Below are 18785 nucleotides of genomic sequence, written 5' to 3' on the forward strand. Positions count from 1 at the left end.
GTCAATATTTTTAAAGAATCTACTAAATGTAATGATTTTTAAAGAGCAATAAGTAAAATATGACTTGGACCTCCCTTAAAAAGACAAGACATAAATAGAATAATCCATTGTATTAGTCTGTTCAGTATGCTGTAACAAAATACTACAAACTGGGCAGCTTAAACTGTGAAAATTAGTTTTCTCACAGTTTTGGACACTAGAAGTCCAAGATCAAGGTGCTAGCAAATTTGGTTTCTGGTGAGAGCCCTCTTCTTGACTTGTAGATGGTCACTTTCTCACTATGTCCTCATATGACCTTTTCCTCAGTACATGTCCACAGGGGAGGGTGGTAGAGAGAGAGTGAACTCTCTGGTGTCTCTTCTTATAAGAACACTAATTCTGTTGGATAAGGGCCCACCCTTCTGACCTCATTAACCTTAATTATTTCCTCAAAAGCACCATATCCAAATACAGCCACAATAGGGCTTAGGCCCGTGATGGTGACCTATGACATGCGTGTCAGCACTGACACGTGTAGCCATTTTCAATGACAGAGAAGTATGGGGCCACATGCCGAGAAGGATGTTTCATCCTTGGCTCCTGCACGGCCAGGTGCAGTAGCCAAGGATAAAACATTTGCTGTAGTGTATACACTCTGTGCCAGAGGTCTGTAGGACAAAACAACAGAACTCCGGCACAGAGCATCTAGTTCTGGGACTTCCGGTTAGGCTGTTAGGGCAGTGATCCCCAACCTTTTTTGGGCCACGGACCGGTTTAATGTCAGAAAATATTTTCATGGACCAGCCTTTAGGGTGGGACGGATAAGTGTATCACATGACCGAGACAAACATCAAGAGTGAGTCTTAAACAGATGTAACAGAGGGAATCTGGTCATTTTTAAAAAATAAAACATCGTTCAGACTTAAATATAAATAAAACAGAAATAATGTAAGTTATTTATTCTTTCTCTGCGGACTGGTACCAAATGGCCCACGGACCAGTACTGGTCCGCGGCTCGGGGGTTGGAGACCAGTGTTAGGGGATCTTTGACCTCACTTGGCCAGCAGAGCAGGGAGCAGCGGAATGCCGTGGAGGACGCATCTCTGGGGGCCCTGTGATTGTCATTACCAGCAACCACATAACCACAGCAACCATCATCCAATCTACTGTTCTGGGGTGTCGTGGACTTCTAATTGACCATCATTACTGAGATAAGTGAGGGGGAGGCTGGGCGAGGGCCTGTGCTATGGGTGCTGTTTCCCGCCATTAGAAATAGCAGCCATCTTAATTTACATAAGATACAACTTGCAGAATTTCAAGACAGCATCTGGGCTCAGGTGTTTGTCGACTTGAGGTCAAAGCTTAAGAATCTGGAAAGGTGTCCCTGGCCGGTTGGCTCAGCGGTAGAGCGTCCGCCTAGCGTGCGGAGGACCCGGGTTCGATTCCCGGCCAGGGCACATAGGAGAAGCGCCCATTTGCTTCTCCACCCCTCCGCCGCGCCTTCCTCTCTGTCTCTCTCTTCCCCTCCCGCAGCCAAGGCTCCATTGGAGCAAAGATGGCCCGGGCGCTGGGGATGGCTCTGTGGCCTCTGCCCCAGGCGCTAGAGTGGCTCTGGTCGCAACATGGCGACGCCCAGGATGGGCAGAACATCGCCCCCTGGTGGACAGAGCGTCGCCCCTGGTGGGCGTGCCGGGTGGATCCCGGTCGGGCGCATGCGGGAGTCTGTCTGACTGTCTCTCCCTGTTTCCAGCTTCAGAAAAATGCAAAAAAAAAAAAAAAGGAATCTGGAAAGGTGCTGCTTGGAGAATCAAGAGGAGTGCCGCTACGAACAGGAAATTTGGAGTGCCTGGAACCGATTACCAGACACTTCTAGCACCCTGAAAAATATAGCAATGGCTTTACTCACAATTTTTCCCTCTACGTACTTTTGTGAGACCTTATTCGCATTGTTAAATAATATCAAAACCAACAAAAGAAACAGATTGACAGATGAAGTTAGTAGCGCTTGCTTGGGCTTGAAGTGTACAAAATACCAATCTTCAATTGAAGATTTAGCCAATGAAATTCAGCAACAGAAAAGTCACTAATAGGCAGGTTAGTTAAAGAATTGCCCCTCCCCCTCACTTATCTTAGTTCAGGGCACCTCATACAAGTTAAATAATATCAAGACCAACAAAAGAAACCAACTGACAGGCCCTGGCCGGTTGGCTCAGCGGTAGAGCGTTGGCCTAGCGTGCGGAGGACCCAGGTTCGATTCCCGGCCAGGGCACACAGGAGAAGCGTCCATTTGCTTCTCCACCCCTCCGCCGCGCCTTCCTCTCTGTCTCTCTCTTCCCCTCCCGCAGCCAAGGCTCCATTGGAGCAAAGATGGCCTGGGCGCTGGGAATGGCTCTGTGGCCTCTGCCCCAGGCGCTAGAGTGGCTCTGGTCGCAACATGGCGATGCCCAGGATGGGCAGAGCATCTGCCCCCTGGTGGGCAGAGCGTCGCCCCTGGTGGGCGTGCCAGGTGGATCCCGGTCGGGCGCATGCAGGAGTCTGTCTGTCTGTCTCTCCCCGTTTCCAGCTTCAGAAAAATACAAAAAAAACAAAAACCATAATTTCATGATATTTATAGTTTAAATAACAAAAATGTATAATTGTAATATATAACTGTATTTAATAAACCAAAAACTAATTATTTAACTTACCTGCTTAGTGACTTCTTTGTTCATCTGTCAGTTGGTTTCTTTTTTTTATTTATTTTTATTTTTTTTCTTTTTGCATTTTTCTGAAGCTGGAAACGGGGAGAGACAGACAGACTCCCACATGCGCCCGACCAGGATCCACCCGGCACGCCCACCAGGGGCAATGCTCTGCACACCAGGGGGCGATGTTCTGCCCCTTCAGGGCGTCGCTCTGCCGCGACCAGAGCCACTCTAGAGCCTGGGGCAGAGGCCAAGGAGCCATCCCCAGCGCCCGGGCCATCTTTGCTCCAATGGAGCCTCGGCTGCGGGAGGGGAAGAGAGAGACAGAGAGGAAGGAGGGGGGTTGGAGAAGCAAATGGGCGCTTCTCCTATGTGCCCTGGCCAGGAATCGAACCTGGGTCCCCCGCACGCCAGGCCAACGCTCTACCGCTGAGCCAACCGGCCAGGGCCTGGTTTTTTTCTCGAAGTGACACACCACCCGAGTTATGCTCAATTTTTTGGCAATTTTTTTTGTGTGTGTGTTTTTCTGAAGTTGGAAATGGGGAGGCAGTCAGACAGACTCCCGCATGCACCCGACCGGGATCCACCTGGCATGCCCACCAGGGGGCGATGCTCTGCCCATCTGGGGCATTGCTCTGTTGCAACCAGAGCCATTCTAGTGCCTGAGGCAGAGGCCATGGAGCCATCCTCAGCTCCCGGGCCAACTTTGCTCCAATGGAGCCTTGGCTGTGGGAGAGGAAGAGAGAGCCAAAGAGGAAGGAGAGGGAAGGGGTGGAGAAGCAGATGGGCGCTTCTTCTGTGTGCCCTGGCCGGGAATCGACCCCGGGACTCCTACACGCCAGGCCGACACTCTACCACTGAGCCAACTGGCCAGGGCTTTTGGCAAATTTTGACACAACAAGCTCAAAAGATTGCCCATCACTGGCTTAGGCCTTCAACAAACAAATTCTGAAGGGATATAAATATTAAGTACTGTATGTAGTATAAATGAATAAACAAAATGTAATTAGAGGAACAGAAGGAGTTTATTACATTCATTTGTTAAACAATAAGAATGAGTACCCATTATGTATCAGATACTGTACTAAATGTGGAGAATACATCCTGAAACAGGCAAACCAGTCTGCTATTCTCATGGAGCTTATAGGTTAGATACAAAGTAGACAATTAAGCAAATAATTATAGTAAAGGGTGATGAAAGTAATGACAAGAATGGTAGCACTAGAACAATAACAGTAATAGCCAACCTAACCCTATATTGTAGTAGGTCAGAAAAAGCCTGAAGAAGTATTTTTGGAGGATGGGCAGAGATAATCAAATGAAGAGTGGAATTAAGAGTGTTCTGGACAGAGAAAGCAGTACATGCAAAGTCTCTGAGGCAAGAAAGTGGATCAATAAGTTCCATGTTGCTAGTATAGGGAAAGAGAAAGAACTTTCCTCTCTATACTCTTAGGTTCAGTATCTGGGACTTCGCAATTTCAACTGACCAAAGACAGATTATCAGAATTTTAAAAACTGGAGTTTATACATGCAACATACACAGACACAGCAGAATTCAGTGATAAGTAACTCAAAGAGGTTGTTAGAATTTGTGGCAATAAATTTGTTGTGAAGTGACAGGACAAAGGAAAAAGGGCTTGGGCTTCTAAGGATGGTAAATTGTGGAAAGGTAAATATCTAGAGAAACTTATGGAACATAAAGGCTATTTTAGAAAAGTTTGTTTGTGCAGACTCAATTTAGTGTCAACTCTGTCTTCAGTTATAATGGTTGTTTTCCTCCTTCTGGTATAGGAGAGGGGAGAGAAACACCTTCACAAAGGTAAATTTATGACCTGCTTTTAGGCAGATATTGGAGGGCAAAAGCTCTTTCTATGCTAGCTGTTTCTTAATTGCTTTCAACTCAAAATAATTTTTATGCTAAAGTAGCATGTTCTGATCCCCTTCATTGGAATGCAGATTATTAAGAGTGAGACGGATGAGATAAAGCCGAGTAAGGAGACAGGGACTAGATCTTGGAGGGCTGCCTGACCTGTGGTGGCGCAGTGGATCAAGCGTTGACCTGGAACACTGAGTTTGCTGGTTTGAAACTCTGGGCTTGCCTGGTCAAGGCACATAGGAAGTTAATGCTTCTGGCTCCTCCCCCCTTCTCTCTCTCTCTCTCTCTCTCTCTCTCTCTTCTCTAAAATGAAAAAAAAAATTAAAAGATCTTGGAAGGCCTTGTAAGACAAGTTAAAGAGTTTAGACTACATTCTCAGAGCAACAGGAAGTCTGAGTTGGGAAGGGGGATTTAGGGAGAGAAGTCCTAACATGATCAGACTTGTTTTTGGAGATAGGTAAATCCAGAGGCAAAGAGGGACACAAAGGCATACTTAGGAGGTAAAAGTAGTAGGGCTTTGTGACTAGATGTTAAAGAAAGAGAGTGGCCTTAGATTTGGGCAATAGAGAAGATAGCAATACCTTAAACTGGGATAGGAAGTATTTCAAATATGAAGAATAAAGAGTGAGGAGTTCCATTCTGAACAAAGTACCTGTGAGACATCCAGATAGAGATGTCCAGTTGACAACTAAGTATTTGCGTAGAATTCTAAGAAGCAGTCTGGCTGGAGATAGATTTTGAAACAAGTGTTGAAAACTCAGACCATAGAAATGGATGAGTTTATCTATGGTTTGTGTAGGGTGACAAGAAAATCTAGAACAGATCCCTAAAGCATTTTAATGTTAGAGGGGCTGCCACGATAAAGAACAGCATAGTAAAAGAAAAACCAGGAGCCTGTGTGATAAGAAATGCGGAAGAATAGGAATAATTTCAACAGGAAAGAAGAGCAAACATGGAGGAGGCGGAGAGCTTCAAAGTCAGGAAATAATATAAGGAAGATAAAAGGACCTGACCAGGTGGTGGCACAGTGGATAAAGCATTGGACTGGAACACAGAGAACCCAGGTTCAAAACCCCGAGGTCACTGGCTTGAATGCGGCAGGCTTATCTGATTTGAGCACAGCTAACCCAAGGTCACTGGCTTGAGCAAGGGGTCACTCAGTCTGCTGTAGCCCCCCAGTCAAGGCACATATGAGAAAGCAATCAATCCACAACTAAGGTGCCGCTATGAAGTGTTGATGCTTGTCATCTCTCTCCCTTCCTGTCTGTCCCTATCTGTCTTTCTCTCTGTCTTTGTCACAAAAAAAAAAAAAAAAAAAAAAAAGAGGATAAAAGTCATCATGCAATAGGGACAATAAAGTACAGATTAAGATGACTGAAGGAATCCAGAAAAAGAGTAAGCTTACTCTAGGCTGTGTTTCAGTGATCCCTGCATCTTGAATAGTTTCCTGCCTGGCCAGTGGTGGCACAGTGGATAAAGTGCCAACCTACCATGCTGAGGTTGCCAGTTCGAAACCCTGGGCTTGCCTGTCAAGGCACACACAATAAGCAAGCAATGTGCTTATGCAAAGCAACTATGAGTTGACTCTTAATGCTCCCTACCCCTCTCGTTAAAAAAAAAAAAAAAAAAAAAAGAATCGTTTCCTAAATCTTGGCCTCCAAATCTGATTGAACATTAAACAGGCCAAGTGTCAGTTTAAAAAGAAGAAATAATTTACCATGTTTGAAATAATGCTTATTGTAACCCAACTCCACATCCAACTAAACATATGTGGATAATGGATGGCAGCAGGATGCCCAAGTGCTTGTGGATGGTAAGTTTAAGTAGGTCAATCAGGAACAGAGAGGAACAGAGAAAGAAGTAAAAATCCTCTAAAAGACTGCATCAAAGCACAACTTTAAACAATGTGGCCTTGCTGCAGACGAGTAGAAAACCACAACAGATGTATTAGCCCAGTAAACAACAGTCAGAAAAGAGATGCTCTTTTTTAGGGTGGAAAAAACGCTTTAGGCAAATTCTAAGTTTAAAAGCCAGACTGCCAAGCATCACAACTCTTTAAATGCTGACTCTAGATATACGTTTTCACACAAAAAATATCCTCTTTATATATCCTGTGTTACAAGTTCCTACATTTAAATTTACAAGAATCCATTACACAAGTACAAGACTTGAGTTGGCAGCATGCTGTATGGAAAAGGGTTGTGTTTGTAAAATGAATGCAAGCGTAGCCTGAGCAAAGTGTCATGTGACTGTTTAAAAATGCAAATACAACTTTAGTCTACTTTAATAGAAGTGTCCAGATAATAAAATAGTCCCACTGGCCCTGGCCGGTTGGCTCAGTGGTAGAGCATCGGCCTGGCATGCAGAGGACCTGGGTTCGATTCCCGGCCGGGGCACACAGGAGAGGCGCCCATCTGCTTCTCCACCCCTCCCCCTCTCCTTCCTCTCTGTCTCTCTCTTCCCCTCCCGCAGCCGAGGCTCCATTGGAGCAAAGATGGCCCGGGCGCTGGGGATGGCTCCTTGGCCTCTGCCCCAGGCGCTAGAGTGGCTCTGGTCGCGGCAGAGCGACGCCCTGGAGGGGCAGAGCATCGCCCCCTGGTGGGCAGAGCGTTGCCCCCTGGTGGGCGTGCCGGGTGGATCCTGGTCGGGTGCATGCGGGAATCTGTCTGTCTCTCCCCGTTTCCAGCTTCAGAAAAATACAAAAAAAAAAAAAATACTCCCACTGCATGCTGAATTAGTTAGAATAAATCTGAAGTGTTGTGTTCAGTTAAGTGCATCACATTTTTTTTTGGTTTGTATTTTTTTCTACAGTTGGAAACGGGGAGACAATCAGACAGACTCCCACATGCACCCGACCGGGACCCACACGGCATGCCCACCAGGGGGCGATGCTCTGGCCATCTGGGGCATTGCTCTGTTGTAACCAGAGCCATTTTAGCACCTGAGGCAGAGGCCACAGAGCCATCCTCAGCACCCGGGCCAACTTTGCTCCAGTGGATCCTTGGCTGCGGGAGGGAAAGAGAGACAGAGAGGAAAGAGAGGGGGAGGGGTGGAGAAGCAGATGGGCACTTCTCCTGTGTGCCCTGGCTGGGAATCAAACCCGGGACTCCTGCACACCAGGCCGACGCTCTACCACTGGGCCAACCGGCCAGGGCCAAGTGCATCACATTTTAAGAGTAGTATCTCTTACCCATTTCTTTCTTTCTACTTCCAAAGTCTACCAGATTCTCTTATCTCATATCTGGTAGATTGTTCCAAAGATGACCCAACAATCAAATCTCTCCCTTGAAACATGCCTTTTGCAGTGTTACTTCACCACTCCTCTCATCAAGAAGTGCAGTCCATTTCTCCTCCTGTTGAATTCAGGCTGGCCCTGTGTTTTACTTTGACCAACCAGAAGTGATGAGAGTTTGACTTAAAGGCCTAGCCCTTAATGGGCTCTAAAGCTTCTGTTTTTACCTATTTGGTTGCCAGCCACCAAGTCAAGAAGTTAGGGCTAAACTACTGATGAGAAGCCAAGGTTAAAGGGGATACGCAATCAACAGCTAGCACCAAGTCCTCAAACATGTGAGTAAGGCTCTGGCCGGTTGGCTCAGTGGTAGAGCGTCAGCCTGGCGTGCAGGAGTCCCAGGTTGGATTCCCGGCCAGGGCACACAGGAGAAGCGCCCATCTGCTTCTCTACCCCTCCCTCTCTCCTTCCTCTCTGTCTCTCTCTTCCCCTCCTGCAGCCAAGGCTCCATTGGACCAAGGTTGGCCCGGGCACTGGGGATGGCTCTATGGCCTCTGCCTCAGGCGCTAGAATGGCTCTGGTTGCAACAGAGCAAGGGCCCAGATGGGCAGAGCATCGCCCCCTGGTGGGCATGCCGGGTGGATCCCGCTCAAATGCATGCAGGAGTCTGTCTGACTGCCTCCCCGTTTCCAACTTCAGAAAATAAAAACAAAAACAAACAAACAAAAAGGTTGACTACCCCTGGTCTACATGATCCCAAAATTCTCCAGCTTGAGCCCACAGGTCTCTGGCATGAAAATCCCAAGGTCACTGGCTTGAACAAGGGGACACTGGCACGGTCCCCATCAAGGCATGTATGAGGCCAACACACAAGTAAAGTGAAAGTAACTACAAGTTGATGCTACTCACACTCTTACCCTTCCTCTCTCTCAGGAAAAAATATCAATAATAATAATAATAATAAAAAACCCTCCCACCTTGGCCGAATTTGGTTAGAGCGTTGTCCAGAAGCACAGAAGTCACCAGTTCCATCCCTGGTCAGAAACAGATTGATGTTCCTGTCTCTTTCTCTCTCTCTCAAATCAATAAATAAAGATAAAAACAAAAAAATAAAAAAGACTTCTTTTCAACATCACCCAAAGGAAGGGAGTAACCATTTTAACTTGATTTTATCTGCATAAAACATGAGAATCAGAAAGGGAAATTTCCACATAGTGAAATATACCACAAATACATGCAGTCTAGAGATGTTCTGACTAGAAAATTAACCTACAGCCTGAGCAGGCGGTGGTGTAGTGGATAGACTGTCAGACTAGAATGCAGAGGACCCAGGTTTGAAACTCCGAGGTGGTAGGTTTGAGCTCAGCTCATCCAGCTTGAGCACAGGGTCACTGGCTCAAGCAAGGGGTCACTCAGTCTGCTGTAGTCACCCCCCCCCAATCACATATGAGAAAGCAATCAATGAACAGCTAAGGAGCCACAATGAAGAACTGATGCTTCTTATCTCTCTCCCTACTTGTCTGTCTGTCCCTATTTGTCCCTCTCTCTGTCTGTCACACACACAAAAAGAAAGAAAATTAACCTACAAAAACTGTTTTCCTCATCTACTGAAAAAAAGTTTAATACTTCTCTGGTTCACACATTTTTGGGCAAAGGGAGGAAGGAATTTTTTTTTTTTTTTTTGTATTTTTCTGAAGTTGGAAACGGGGAGGCAGTCAGACAGACTCCCGCATGTGCCCGACTGGGATCCACCCGGCCTGCCCACCAGGGGGCGATGTTCTGCCCCTCTGGGGCGTCGCTCTGTTGCATCCAGAGCCATTCTAGAGCCTGAGGCAGAGGCCACAGAGCCATCCCCAGCGCCCGGGCCATCTTTGCTCCAATGGAGCCTTGGCTGCGGGAGGGGAAGAGAGAGACAGAGAGGAAGGAGAGGGGGAGGGGTGGAGAAGCAGATGGGCGCTTCTCCTGTGTGCCCTGGCCGGGAATCGAACCCAGGACTCCTGCACGCCAGGCAGACGCTCTACCGCTGAGCCAACCGGCCAGGGCGGGAGGAAGGAAATTTGAGAGAGCCTACTTTGTGAGTTAGATATAGCCACATACATTAATACATTTAATTCTCTTTATCATTATTTTTTTCAGAGTAAGGAAATAGAAGTTCAGACATACTGTAACTTACCTAAGGATATAACACTAATTAGTGCCAAAGGTTAAATTCAAAATCAAGCCTCTGAATTTTTTTTTATTTTTTTTTTTACAGAGACAGAGCGAGAGTCAGAGAGAGGGATAGATAGGGACAGACAGACAGGAATGCAGAGAGACGAGAAGCATTAATTATCAGTTTTTTTTTTGTTGTGGCACTTTAGTTGTTCATTGATTGCTCTCCCACATGTGCCTTGACTGTGGGGCTACAGCAGACCGAGTGACCCCTTGCTCAAGCCAGCAACCCTGGGTCCAAGCTGGCCAGCTTTGGTCAAACCAGATGAGCCTGCGCTCAAGCTGGCGACCTCGGGGTCCTGAACCTGGGTCCTCCGCATCCCAATCCGATGCTCTATCCACTGCGCCACCGCCTGGTCAGGCTCAAGCCTCTGAATTTTTAATTCCACAGTTTTTCTAACACACCAGAATGCTTCCCCTACCAAGAATAAAAATTTCTGCCTGCCTTCTGTGATTTTTCATGATCTGCTCACCTAAGTAAATATTTCCAGTTAATGCCTTAACTCTTACCAGACTGTTCTCATTTCTGCGTCCCTTCATACACCCTTTTCTAATAATTCTAATCCTTCAAAATCCAGTTTGTCTCCCTTTTTTCCTTCGGTGAAAGATTCCTCATCCTAATCCCAGTTAATTTCCCTCTCCTCTGAATTTTTACATCACTTATAATGGTCACTACATAATATAGCTCTTCCCTTAAAACAGACTGTAATCTCTTTGAAGACAGGGCCATACTAAAATTTTGGAGGGCAGCAATCCTTCCAAATTTCCTATTTTCTTCTGAGCCATGAAATAGGAACTTCTAGAACGGATGAATTACTTAAAATCAACAGGCAAATACTTCTTGAGTAATTAAAGCCAGCCCCAAACTCTCTTAGTTTTACCCTTTGCTTAATCTACCATGCACCAATACAGAAAGGCTGAGCAGCGAAACCAGACAGCAGCAAGGCCACGTAACCCTGCCCCCATAAGCTCAGTCACGTCACACCCAGCCTGCTGGTTGCCGTTTGGGCGTGGCTCATCCTAGGGCGGCCAATTGGGCGTGGCGTGCGTGAGTAAAGGCGTGGCCTAGAATAGAAACTTACGCTCTGGGTCAGACTCGGTATTCTCCGGTAATCCTCGACAATTTCCGGAAACGAACTCCTCTTCGACCGATTTACCTCGGATATTTCCGGTTCCCTTCGGGATTTTTCGTCCGGCTCCCGCGCGGATCTCTCCTCTTCGGGTATTTCCGCGTCCCGCTCGGAGGAGCTCGGCAATCGCTCGGCCGCCCCCATCCCCCGGTAACGGTCGCTGGTGAGTTTAAATGAGCCGAGGCTGGCCGAGCCGGAGCCGCTGCGGGGGTGGGCCTGAGGCACTGCACAAACTCGGCCTGAGCCTCAAGGATGACGGTGCTGCAGGAACCCTTCCAGGTAATGATAACCCTCTTCTCTGAGACTTGGCTCGCAGCCCTAGCCAGGAAGCCGCGTATGGCCACTCTGCGGCCTGGTGCGGCCTAGGCCGGGCTGCTTCTCCCGCCTCCTCCTTTGCCGGGTCCTGCCTTACTTCTCGTCAGTTCGGAGGCCTTGCCCACAACCTGAGCCGCGTTACCCCTGACCCTGTGTTACTTCTGTGCTTGGTGTGAACGGCGTTCGGCGATATCACCTCCCTTTTCCTCCGTGCCGACGTCCAGCTAGCCCCTCCTGTCAGTCTAGGGGCCTGGCCTCGGCCCGGATGAGGGGGGGGGAGCCCGCTCCAGGTGCTCTGTTACCTAAAGGATGAGTGGTAAGCACATTTGATCAGAGCTTGTACGATCTTCATAATGGTGGGGCAAGTTTGCGGGGGGCGGGCGGGTGATGGTTTTGTTTTTGTTTTATGTGAGAGGGTAGAGGGATGGTAGGATCGGTATTTTTAATACTAATTTATATTTTGGTAAGAGACTTTCTAGCCCACATTGCTTTCCTCACTCAGTGATTTTCCCACTGAACAATGATCTAAGAAGAGAACTCCGAGGCCCAGTGCTGAGGTGCGAGCACCTATCGTACAAGGGGAGGGGGTGGAAATGGCAAATCTTAGCTTTTTTCCATGCTGATGGAGATCAGGAGTATTTTAGTGTATGCGTATACGGTGTTCAAGAAATGAAAGACAAGTAATGGCTTTCCCATAATTTAACTCTCGCTACCACACCAAGGTATGCTTTGACGCACCGTGCTGGGAGGGCACGGAAGAAACCCCGTGGGATTTTAGGTGTGCGATGCAGTGCCAAGTCATCCCCCCCTGCCATCTGAAGAAACTGAATCTTTTGTCCTTTGGTGATGGACCAGGTCTGGGAGACTTTCAACCCACCATTCGATCTTTGACTAGATTAGAAGAGTTGACCTTTATCAAGTACTGTCATTGAGTCGTGAGCTTTATTCATTTTGAAGTTATAAAGCAAAGTGATTTTAGAAATTAATTCATATTACCATTAGGCCTGTGATAGCAAATAGTAAATATTTTAATGCGTCACTACTTTCATTTTTTTTTTCATCAAAGGATGAAATACCCATTTCTCCTAGTTGACTTCTTGTCCAGCTCATTACATATAGCAGCTATTATTGTTTGAATTAATATAACATGGGATTCTGTATTAGGAAATTTATCTGTTTGTAAGTTGTACCAGTGCTTCCAAAGCTATTTCTTAATATCCAAATTCCTCTTACTAGTAAAAAGTCCCTTTTAAGGTTTTTTTCCTTTTTTTTTTTTCCTTGAGGCCTAACATGAAATTAGTAGTTGCTATCTTTACTTTAAATGGATTGGTAGACCACTCAGGTTGTTTAATTTTGTTTCACATACTTGTAATTTCATCTTAATAATGGATACATTTCCCTCCTCTTGTCCCAAAAGGCTTCTAAAATGATAAATTCATTGTATTGCTAGCCTATAAACATTATTTATAATTTCAACTTGTATAAAAGCATGGGGAATAAAAGAAGTATGTAGCCTATTAATAGATAGTACCCCCTTGGGTTTCCTCTTTTTCCTTCAAGTATTCTTGGCAGTAATGCTCTTAGGGGTTTTTATGCCTTAAGAATCAAATATGGTTTGTTTGGGTTTTTTCATACTACCATTGTCTATTAGATTTAGGGATGGTGGTAAGAAGTTTTAAGATATAGCTAAGTGAGAATTTTGGTTGTGATTTATAGTATAAGAAGAAGCCATTCCAAAAGGGATCTGGAGCAATGGGAGGAGCAAGCATCTTTGACTACGATGATAAAGATCAGCTATTTAGGGGTAGTGCTGACAATGGGAAAGAATTAGTAAGGAAGAAAATCAAAATAGTACAGATAAATAAGATACTATCTTTTTTTTTTAAACTATGTATTTGTGAAGGAATGAGAGTAATGGAAAGTTGTTTCCTTTCTTGGAATGCCTCACGGTTTGTGGTATTACTAGCCATAGAAGAAAGTTGAGAGAAAAGCAGGCCTGTGAATGCAACTGTTTTTTGCTTTTTTTTTTTCAAGTTTTAACGTGGAAAAGCCAGTTTGATAAACAATGTAAACCTAAATATAGGGTCCTTCTCGAAATTATTTCTCTTAGAAAAGTGTTACTTGTCTGTAGGGTACAAAAAACAACTTTCTTCCACCTTCTGAGTTGTTCTAGCTAGGCTAATAATCAAATTAAAATGAGACAGAGTAACAGAAGAAAATGCCCAAAATTTATGATGGATGTACTTGGGATGGTGCCATAAGAATAGTACCTGAAGACGCACTGGGCAATTGAAGTATATATGCCATTCTGGTCAAAGATGAGGGGGGGCACAGGGGTCTGAGATTTCAGAGGAAAAATAGGCAACTCACAGGTAGACAAGAAAGAGCAAAAGATGTCAGAAACAAATTCTTGCTGGGCCACTCAGAAACAATGGAACACAGAAGGAAGCTCAACAAACAGGCTTTGCTAGGTTTCTCACTTTCTGCTGCATTTAGTTTATATTGTGATGATAAATAAGGTGAAGCTCCTTTTCTATCTGAATTCCTTTTTTTTTTTTTTTTTTTTTTTTTTTACAGAGACAGAGAGTGAGTCAGAGTGAGGGATAGACAGACAGGAACGGAGAGAGATGAGAAGCATCAATCATTAGTTTTTCATTGCATGTTGCAACACCTTAGTTGTTCATTGATTGCTTTCTCATATGTGCCTTGACCGCAGGCCTTCAGCAGACTGAATAACCCCTTGCTGGAGCCAGTGACCTTGGGTCCAAGCTGGTGGGCTTTTGCTCAAACCAGATGAGCCTGCATTCAAGCTGGTGACCTCGGGGTCTCGAGCCGGGGTCCTCTGCATCCCAGTCCAACGCTCTATCCACTGCGCCACCGCCTGGTGAGGCTTTATCTGAATTCCTTTAGGCAAGTAAAGGAAGAGAGTCAAAGGTTCTGAGTCTTTTGTTTCTTAACCAGCTTAAAATCAATATCTTAAAAAGGCATATTTTGTGGTGGCAAAACTTGGGTCCCTCACAAGTCTTTATAAAAATCTTTGCTATTATGAAGCAGAAATTCTGGTGTAATTTTTTAATATAACTATTTGGGACAGACACACTAGCCTAAATGACTTCAATCGGTGCTAATTTGGGAGTTTATAAAATTCACCTGATGAAATTATTCAAAAAAAGCAAAGACATTTTAATAGGTTTATCAATTCACAGTTAGAAATGTTAGATGGCCTGACTGCTGGTGGTACAGTGGATAAAGCATCGACCTGGGACACGGAAGTCCCAGGTTCGAGACCCTGAGGTCACTGACTTGAGTGCAGGTTCACTAGCTTGAGCATGGGATCATCAACATGATCCCATGGTCTCTAGCTTGAAGCCCAAGGTCTCTGGCTCTGCCTGAGCCACAACCCCCTTCCTTCCTTAACCCCCCTCCCCCACCTCCCAAGGCACTTATGAGAAGTAATCAGTGAACAACTAAAGTGTCACAACTACGAGTTAATGCTTCTCTTCTTTTTCCCTTTCCCCACCCCTCTCTCTCACTTAAAAAAAAAAATATATATATATATATGTTGGATGAAGTTGTAAAAGCCATATAAAAGTCACTCTAACAAGCAGTACAGTAAGTTGGTACTATACACCTAATATTTCAGAGGTCATTAGATAGTGAAGGAGTACTTGGGTTTGGGGTAAGATGTACAGGGACTGCAACTAACATGAATTCAAATACTATATTTCAAGTAACTTAAAATTGAAGGTGATATATTTAGAAAAATTGTGTTAGATACCCCCCCAAGGCTTTATTGATGTCAAAGGTGTATGTGAACAGTTTAGTAAAATTGTTCTATTCAATGAAAATAAAAAAAGATTTTTCTAAATATATTTTGTGATTTTAAAAGTATTTTAACTAAATTGATAAATCAGTAGGCATTCACTATTTGATTTCCATTAAAAATTTTTATATATTTAGGTTAGCTGAAACATTTCTTTTATGAATTTTTCTTTTGAAAAATAGGAGGTTACCTTATATTTAATATGTTGATGTAAGAAACATCCATAGCTGTAGAGAATTTTTGTGAGTTTATTTGAGCCAAACTGACAATAAATGCCTAAAAGCAAAATTTCAACAGATTGAGAATATGCTCCAGAGAATGGCAGTTTCACTGCTTATTTTATACATTAGAATCAAAGAAGGAGCTGAAAGGGGGGGGGATTACATGAAATAATTCGTTGGTAGATTAAGAGTGCAGGAGAAAGCAAAGCAGGGAAATCTCTGAGACTAGGTAAAGAGTAAAACAGACATCTTTTACGTTGGTGGGTATAGAATAGTTGACAATTAACATTTATAGAACATAGAGATGGTATTTGGGAACAAGATAACAATGAAGGGTTTTGTGGTCTCATGCTCTGGTGGGAAGTTGCAACCTTAGAGGGTCTTGAGAAAGCGGATTACTCTGGTATTCCAAGGGTGTGTTGACTTAGATACAAAAAAACAATAGACAGCCTTGATTAAAGTAAAGACTGACCTTTGTCAAGGAAGGTATACAGGCCCAGGATGTGACTACCTGCCATGATTCTCTTTTACTTAGGAATTTTTATGTTCAGACCATCCTGTATGGTTATTTTCAATCTCTAAGTTTATGAGACCTGCCATGAAGGCCTTCCCTGAGCTTGTCTGTTAGGTTTAGTATGTGGTCCCTTTTTTTGTCCATTGGTACAATATATATAGTATCTTGAAGACATTGCTACATAATACCTGAACTGAAAAATTAAGCTTTAGGCGGGGACTGGGAATGGAGGAAGAAGTTATTGTAAATACATAATTTCACTTCTTTATGGACTAGGGTCCTGATGTAGCCCTTGTGCTTATGATCTGTTAATAGAGAAAGCATTAGACAAGTAAACACAAATTAATAATTATAAACTGTGATAAGAAGGGCATTAAAAGTAATGTGTTCAGAGAGAGACCTACAGCAGGGTCCTGTCCAACACTCGGGTGTCAGGCTTGTAATTGGACCACCAAAGGAAGTAATGCAAAATAGCAAAAAGTTAAGAAGCAGCCTCAGTGAAAAATCAAATTAGAAAGAATATTAGGCACCCGCTTTGTGCCAAGCACGGAAGAGTAGGGAAGACATTCTAAAACTTACAAAGGCTGTCAGGAAAGCATTTTGAACAAGCAACATTGAAGCTGAGATCTGAAGGTTGAAAAGGAAACAGTACTGTAATTTGAAAACAGCATGTGCTGTTTTCTCTTAATGCTTAGAGTTCCTAAGACATAGCAGAACCTGGCATTGGAAGAACTGAAAGGAGGCCAATGTGGATGGAGTTGCATAGTAATGGAAGGCCATTTTCATTGCCAGGATAATGGGAAACCACTGAAGGATTTTCAGCAGAAGGTTGATGTGATCTTATGTAGATGTTAAGATCTCTCTGGCTATACTGTATGAGAAATGTAATGGGAGGAGGGAGGCAAAAGTAAAAAAGCCTTAGGATGAAGGTAACATAGACTAAGATGGTAGCAGTGTAGTAGGAAAGAGGTAGATAAATTTAAGAGGTGTTTTGAAGTTAGAACCACTAAAACAGAAATTGATTGGGTGGGGTAGTGGTTTAATGATGGCTGCCTGGATTTTATTTTGGTGGTGCCATTTAATAAATGGGGAATCCTTTGAGGAAGGGGACACATTTAAAGTTTTTCATTACCCTTTAGCCTGTTGTTTTGTTTTTGAGTTATTATGTTGTTCAAATGTTGAAATTCTCGGAAGAGAACACTCATAGTTTATCATATTACCTTTTATCTTTTCTTAGCTATGTTATAACATAGAGGAGATGGGGGTTAGATGTTAGTAATTCTGTAGTGTATATAAAAATCTGCTCTTTAACTTACCCCTTACCAACACCACATATTTTTGTTCTAAGGTCGGCTTCCCAATTGTTTGATAAAAAAACAAAAGCACAATGATCACAATGACAGTCACCTAATAGGTGCTTATTGTCAGAAGAAATCTGGAAATCCAAAAGGTTAATGCTTTGCACAGTCCACCTACAGAATTTGATATTCTTAAGTTGGTTAAGTTTTTTACTGAAATCAGGATCATATAACAAAGTTGATGCTCAGTAAATGTTTACTGAGTGGAAGAATAATGTGTTTCAAAAGTGGTAGGCATATTAAGGAAGATGATAAGATAAATTGAGTAGTATGGAGGGAAGTATGTGACATGATCTGTGCTGTTATTAACCAGAAAAACCTGCATATCTTCCAGGTATTTATAGATCACATCATTAAGAGATTTTATTATGTACTCCCAAACTTGAACTATTCCAACCTTTCTGTCAGACTGACCCATAATTCTTTAACAGATTCTTGCTTCCTTTGCTGCTATTATTATTATTATTATTATTATTATTATTATTTTAGCAAGTGAGAGACAGAGGGAGGGAGGAAGGGAGTGATAAGAAACTTCAGTTCATAGTTGTGACACTTTTGTTGATGACCCCACACTCTAGCCAGCAACCTTGCACTCAAGCTGGCAAGCCCACACAGAGCTGGGTGAGTCTGTACTCAAGCGAGCTACCTCTGTGTCTGGAACCTGGGACCTCAGCATTCCAGGTCTATGTTCCATCACCTGCGCCACCAGTGGTCAGGCACTTCCTTTGCTTTTTAATGTTTTGCTTATTGTGTCAAGAAGAAATAACTAGTTATTTTGTATTTTATATTGTCAATATTAATATTTCCTTTAATTCATATTAGAGAAAGTTAATTATAGTAGGAATGTCTTAACTTGTGTTTTACTTCCAGATTGGGTTTCTGAAAGTTTGTAGGTCAGTAAATGGAAAATAGATTCAGAGTTCTTAAACACTCATTCAACAAACATTTTATTCAATAGTCATTACCAGTATGTTTAAGGGAAGTTATCTAGGATAACTAGGGAAATAATTCATTAAATGAGATAACCAGAGAATTCTAGAGGAAAACAGAATCTGGTTTTTGTCTTTCAGAAATTGTAACATAGGCCCTGGCTGATTAGCTCAGTTGGTTAGAGTATCATCCCAATATGCCAACATTGTGGGTTTGATCCCTGGTCGGAGCACATAAATGGGTGAAATGGCAAACTAATGTTTTTCTCTTTCCCTTCCTCTTTCTCTAAAATTAAAAAAAAAAGAAAGAAAGAGGTTTCAAGCTAGTTAATCAAATAATATAACCAAATCTAATAAGCATCCTAATGTTTTAAAAAAACAAACTACCTAGAACTCCATAGGATGGAGTAATTAATATTACATGGGATAGATCAAATGAAGTCTTCATGAAAGGTAGAGGAATATGTAAAGTGAATTTTAAAGAAAGGATGACTAAAATTTCAGGAGATACAAGTT

General features: G+C 43.5%; 1 protein-coding gene across 5 annotated transcripts in view; it reads left to right on the plus strand.

The window, feature by feature from the left end:
- Positions 1-11069: 11069 nt before the first annotated feature.
- CDC27 (cell division cycle 27) overlaps positions 11070-18785 on the plus strand; it is a 78364-nt gene continuing 70648 nt past the window's right edge. For 4 of the 5 annotated variants that reach the window (XM_066262679.1, XM_066262680.1, XM_066262681.1 and 1 more), the window contains exon 1: positions 11071-11388. In XM_066262679.1, the coding sequence (XP_066118776.1) occupies positions 11362-11388 (27 nt within the window). In that variant the 5' untranslated portion in view covers positions 11071-11361. Of the gene's footprint in view, positions 11389-18785 lie in introns of all 5 variants that reach the window. The other variant, XR_010729469.1, reaches the window with a different exon arrangement.

The sequence above is a fragment of the Saccopteryx bilineata genome, chromosome 2 (genome assembly GCF_036850765.1).
Source record: "Saccopteryx bilineata isolate mSacBil1 chromosome 2, mSacBil1_pri_phased_curated, whole genome shotgun sequence".
Taxonomy (NCBI): domain Eukaryota; kingdom Metazoa; phylum Chordata; class Mammalia; order Chiroptera; family Emballonuridae; genus Saccopteryx; species Saccopteryx bilineata.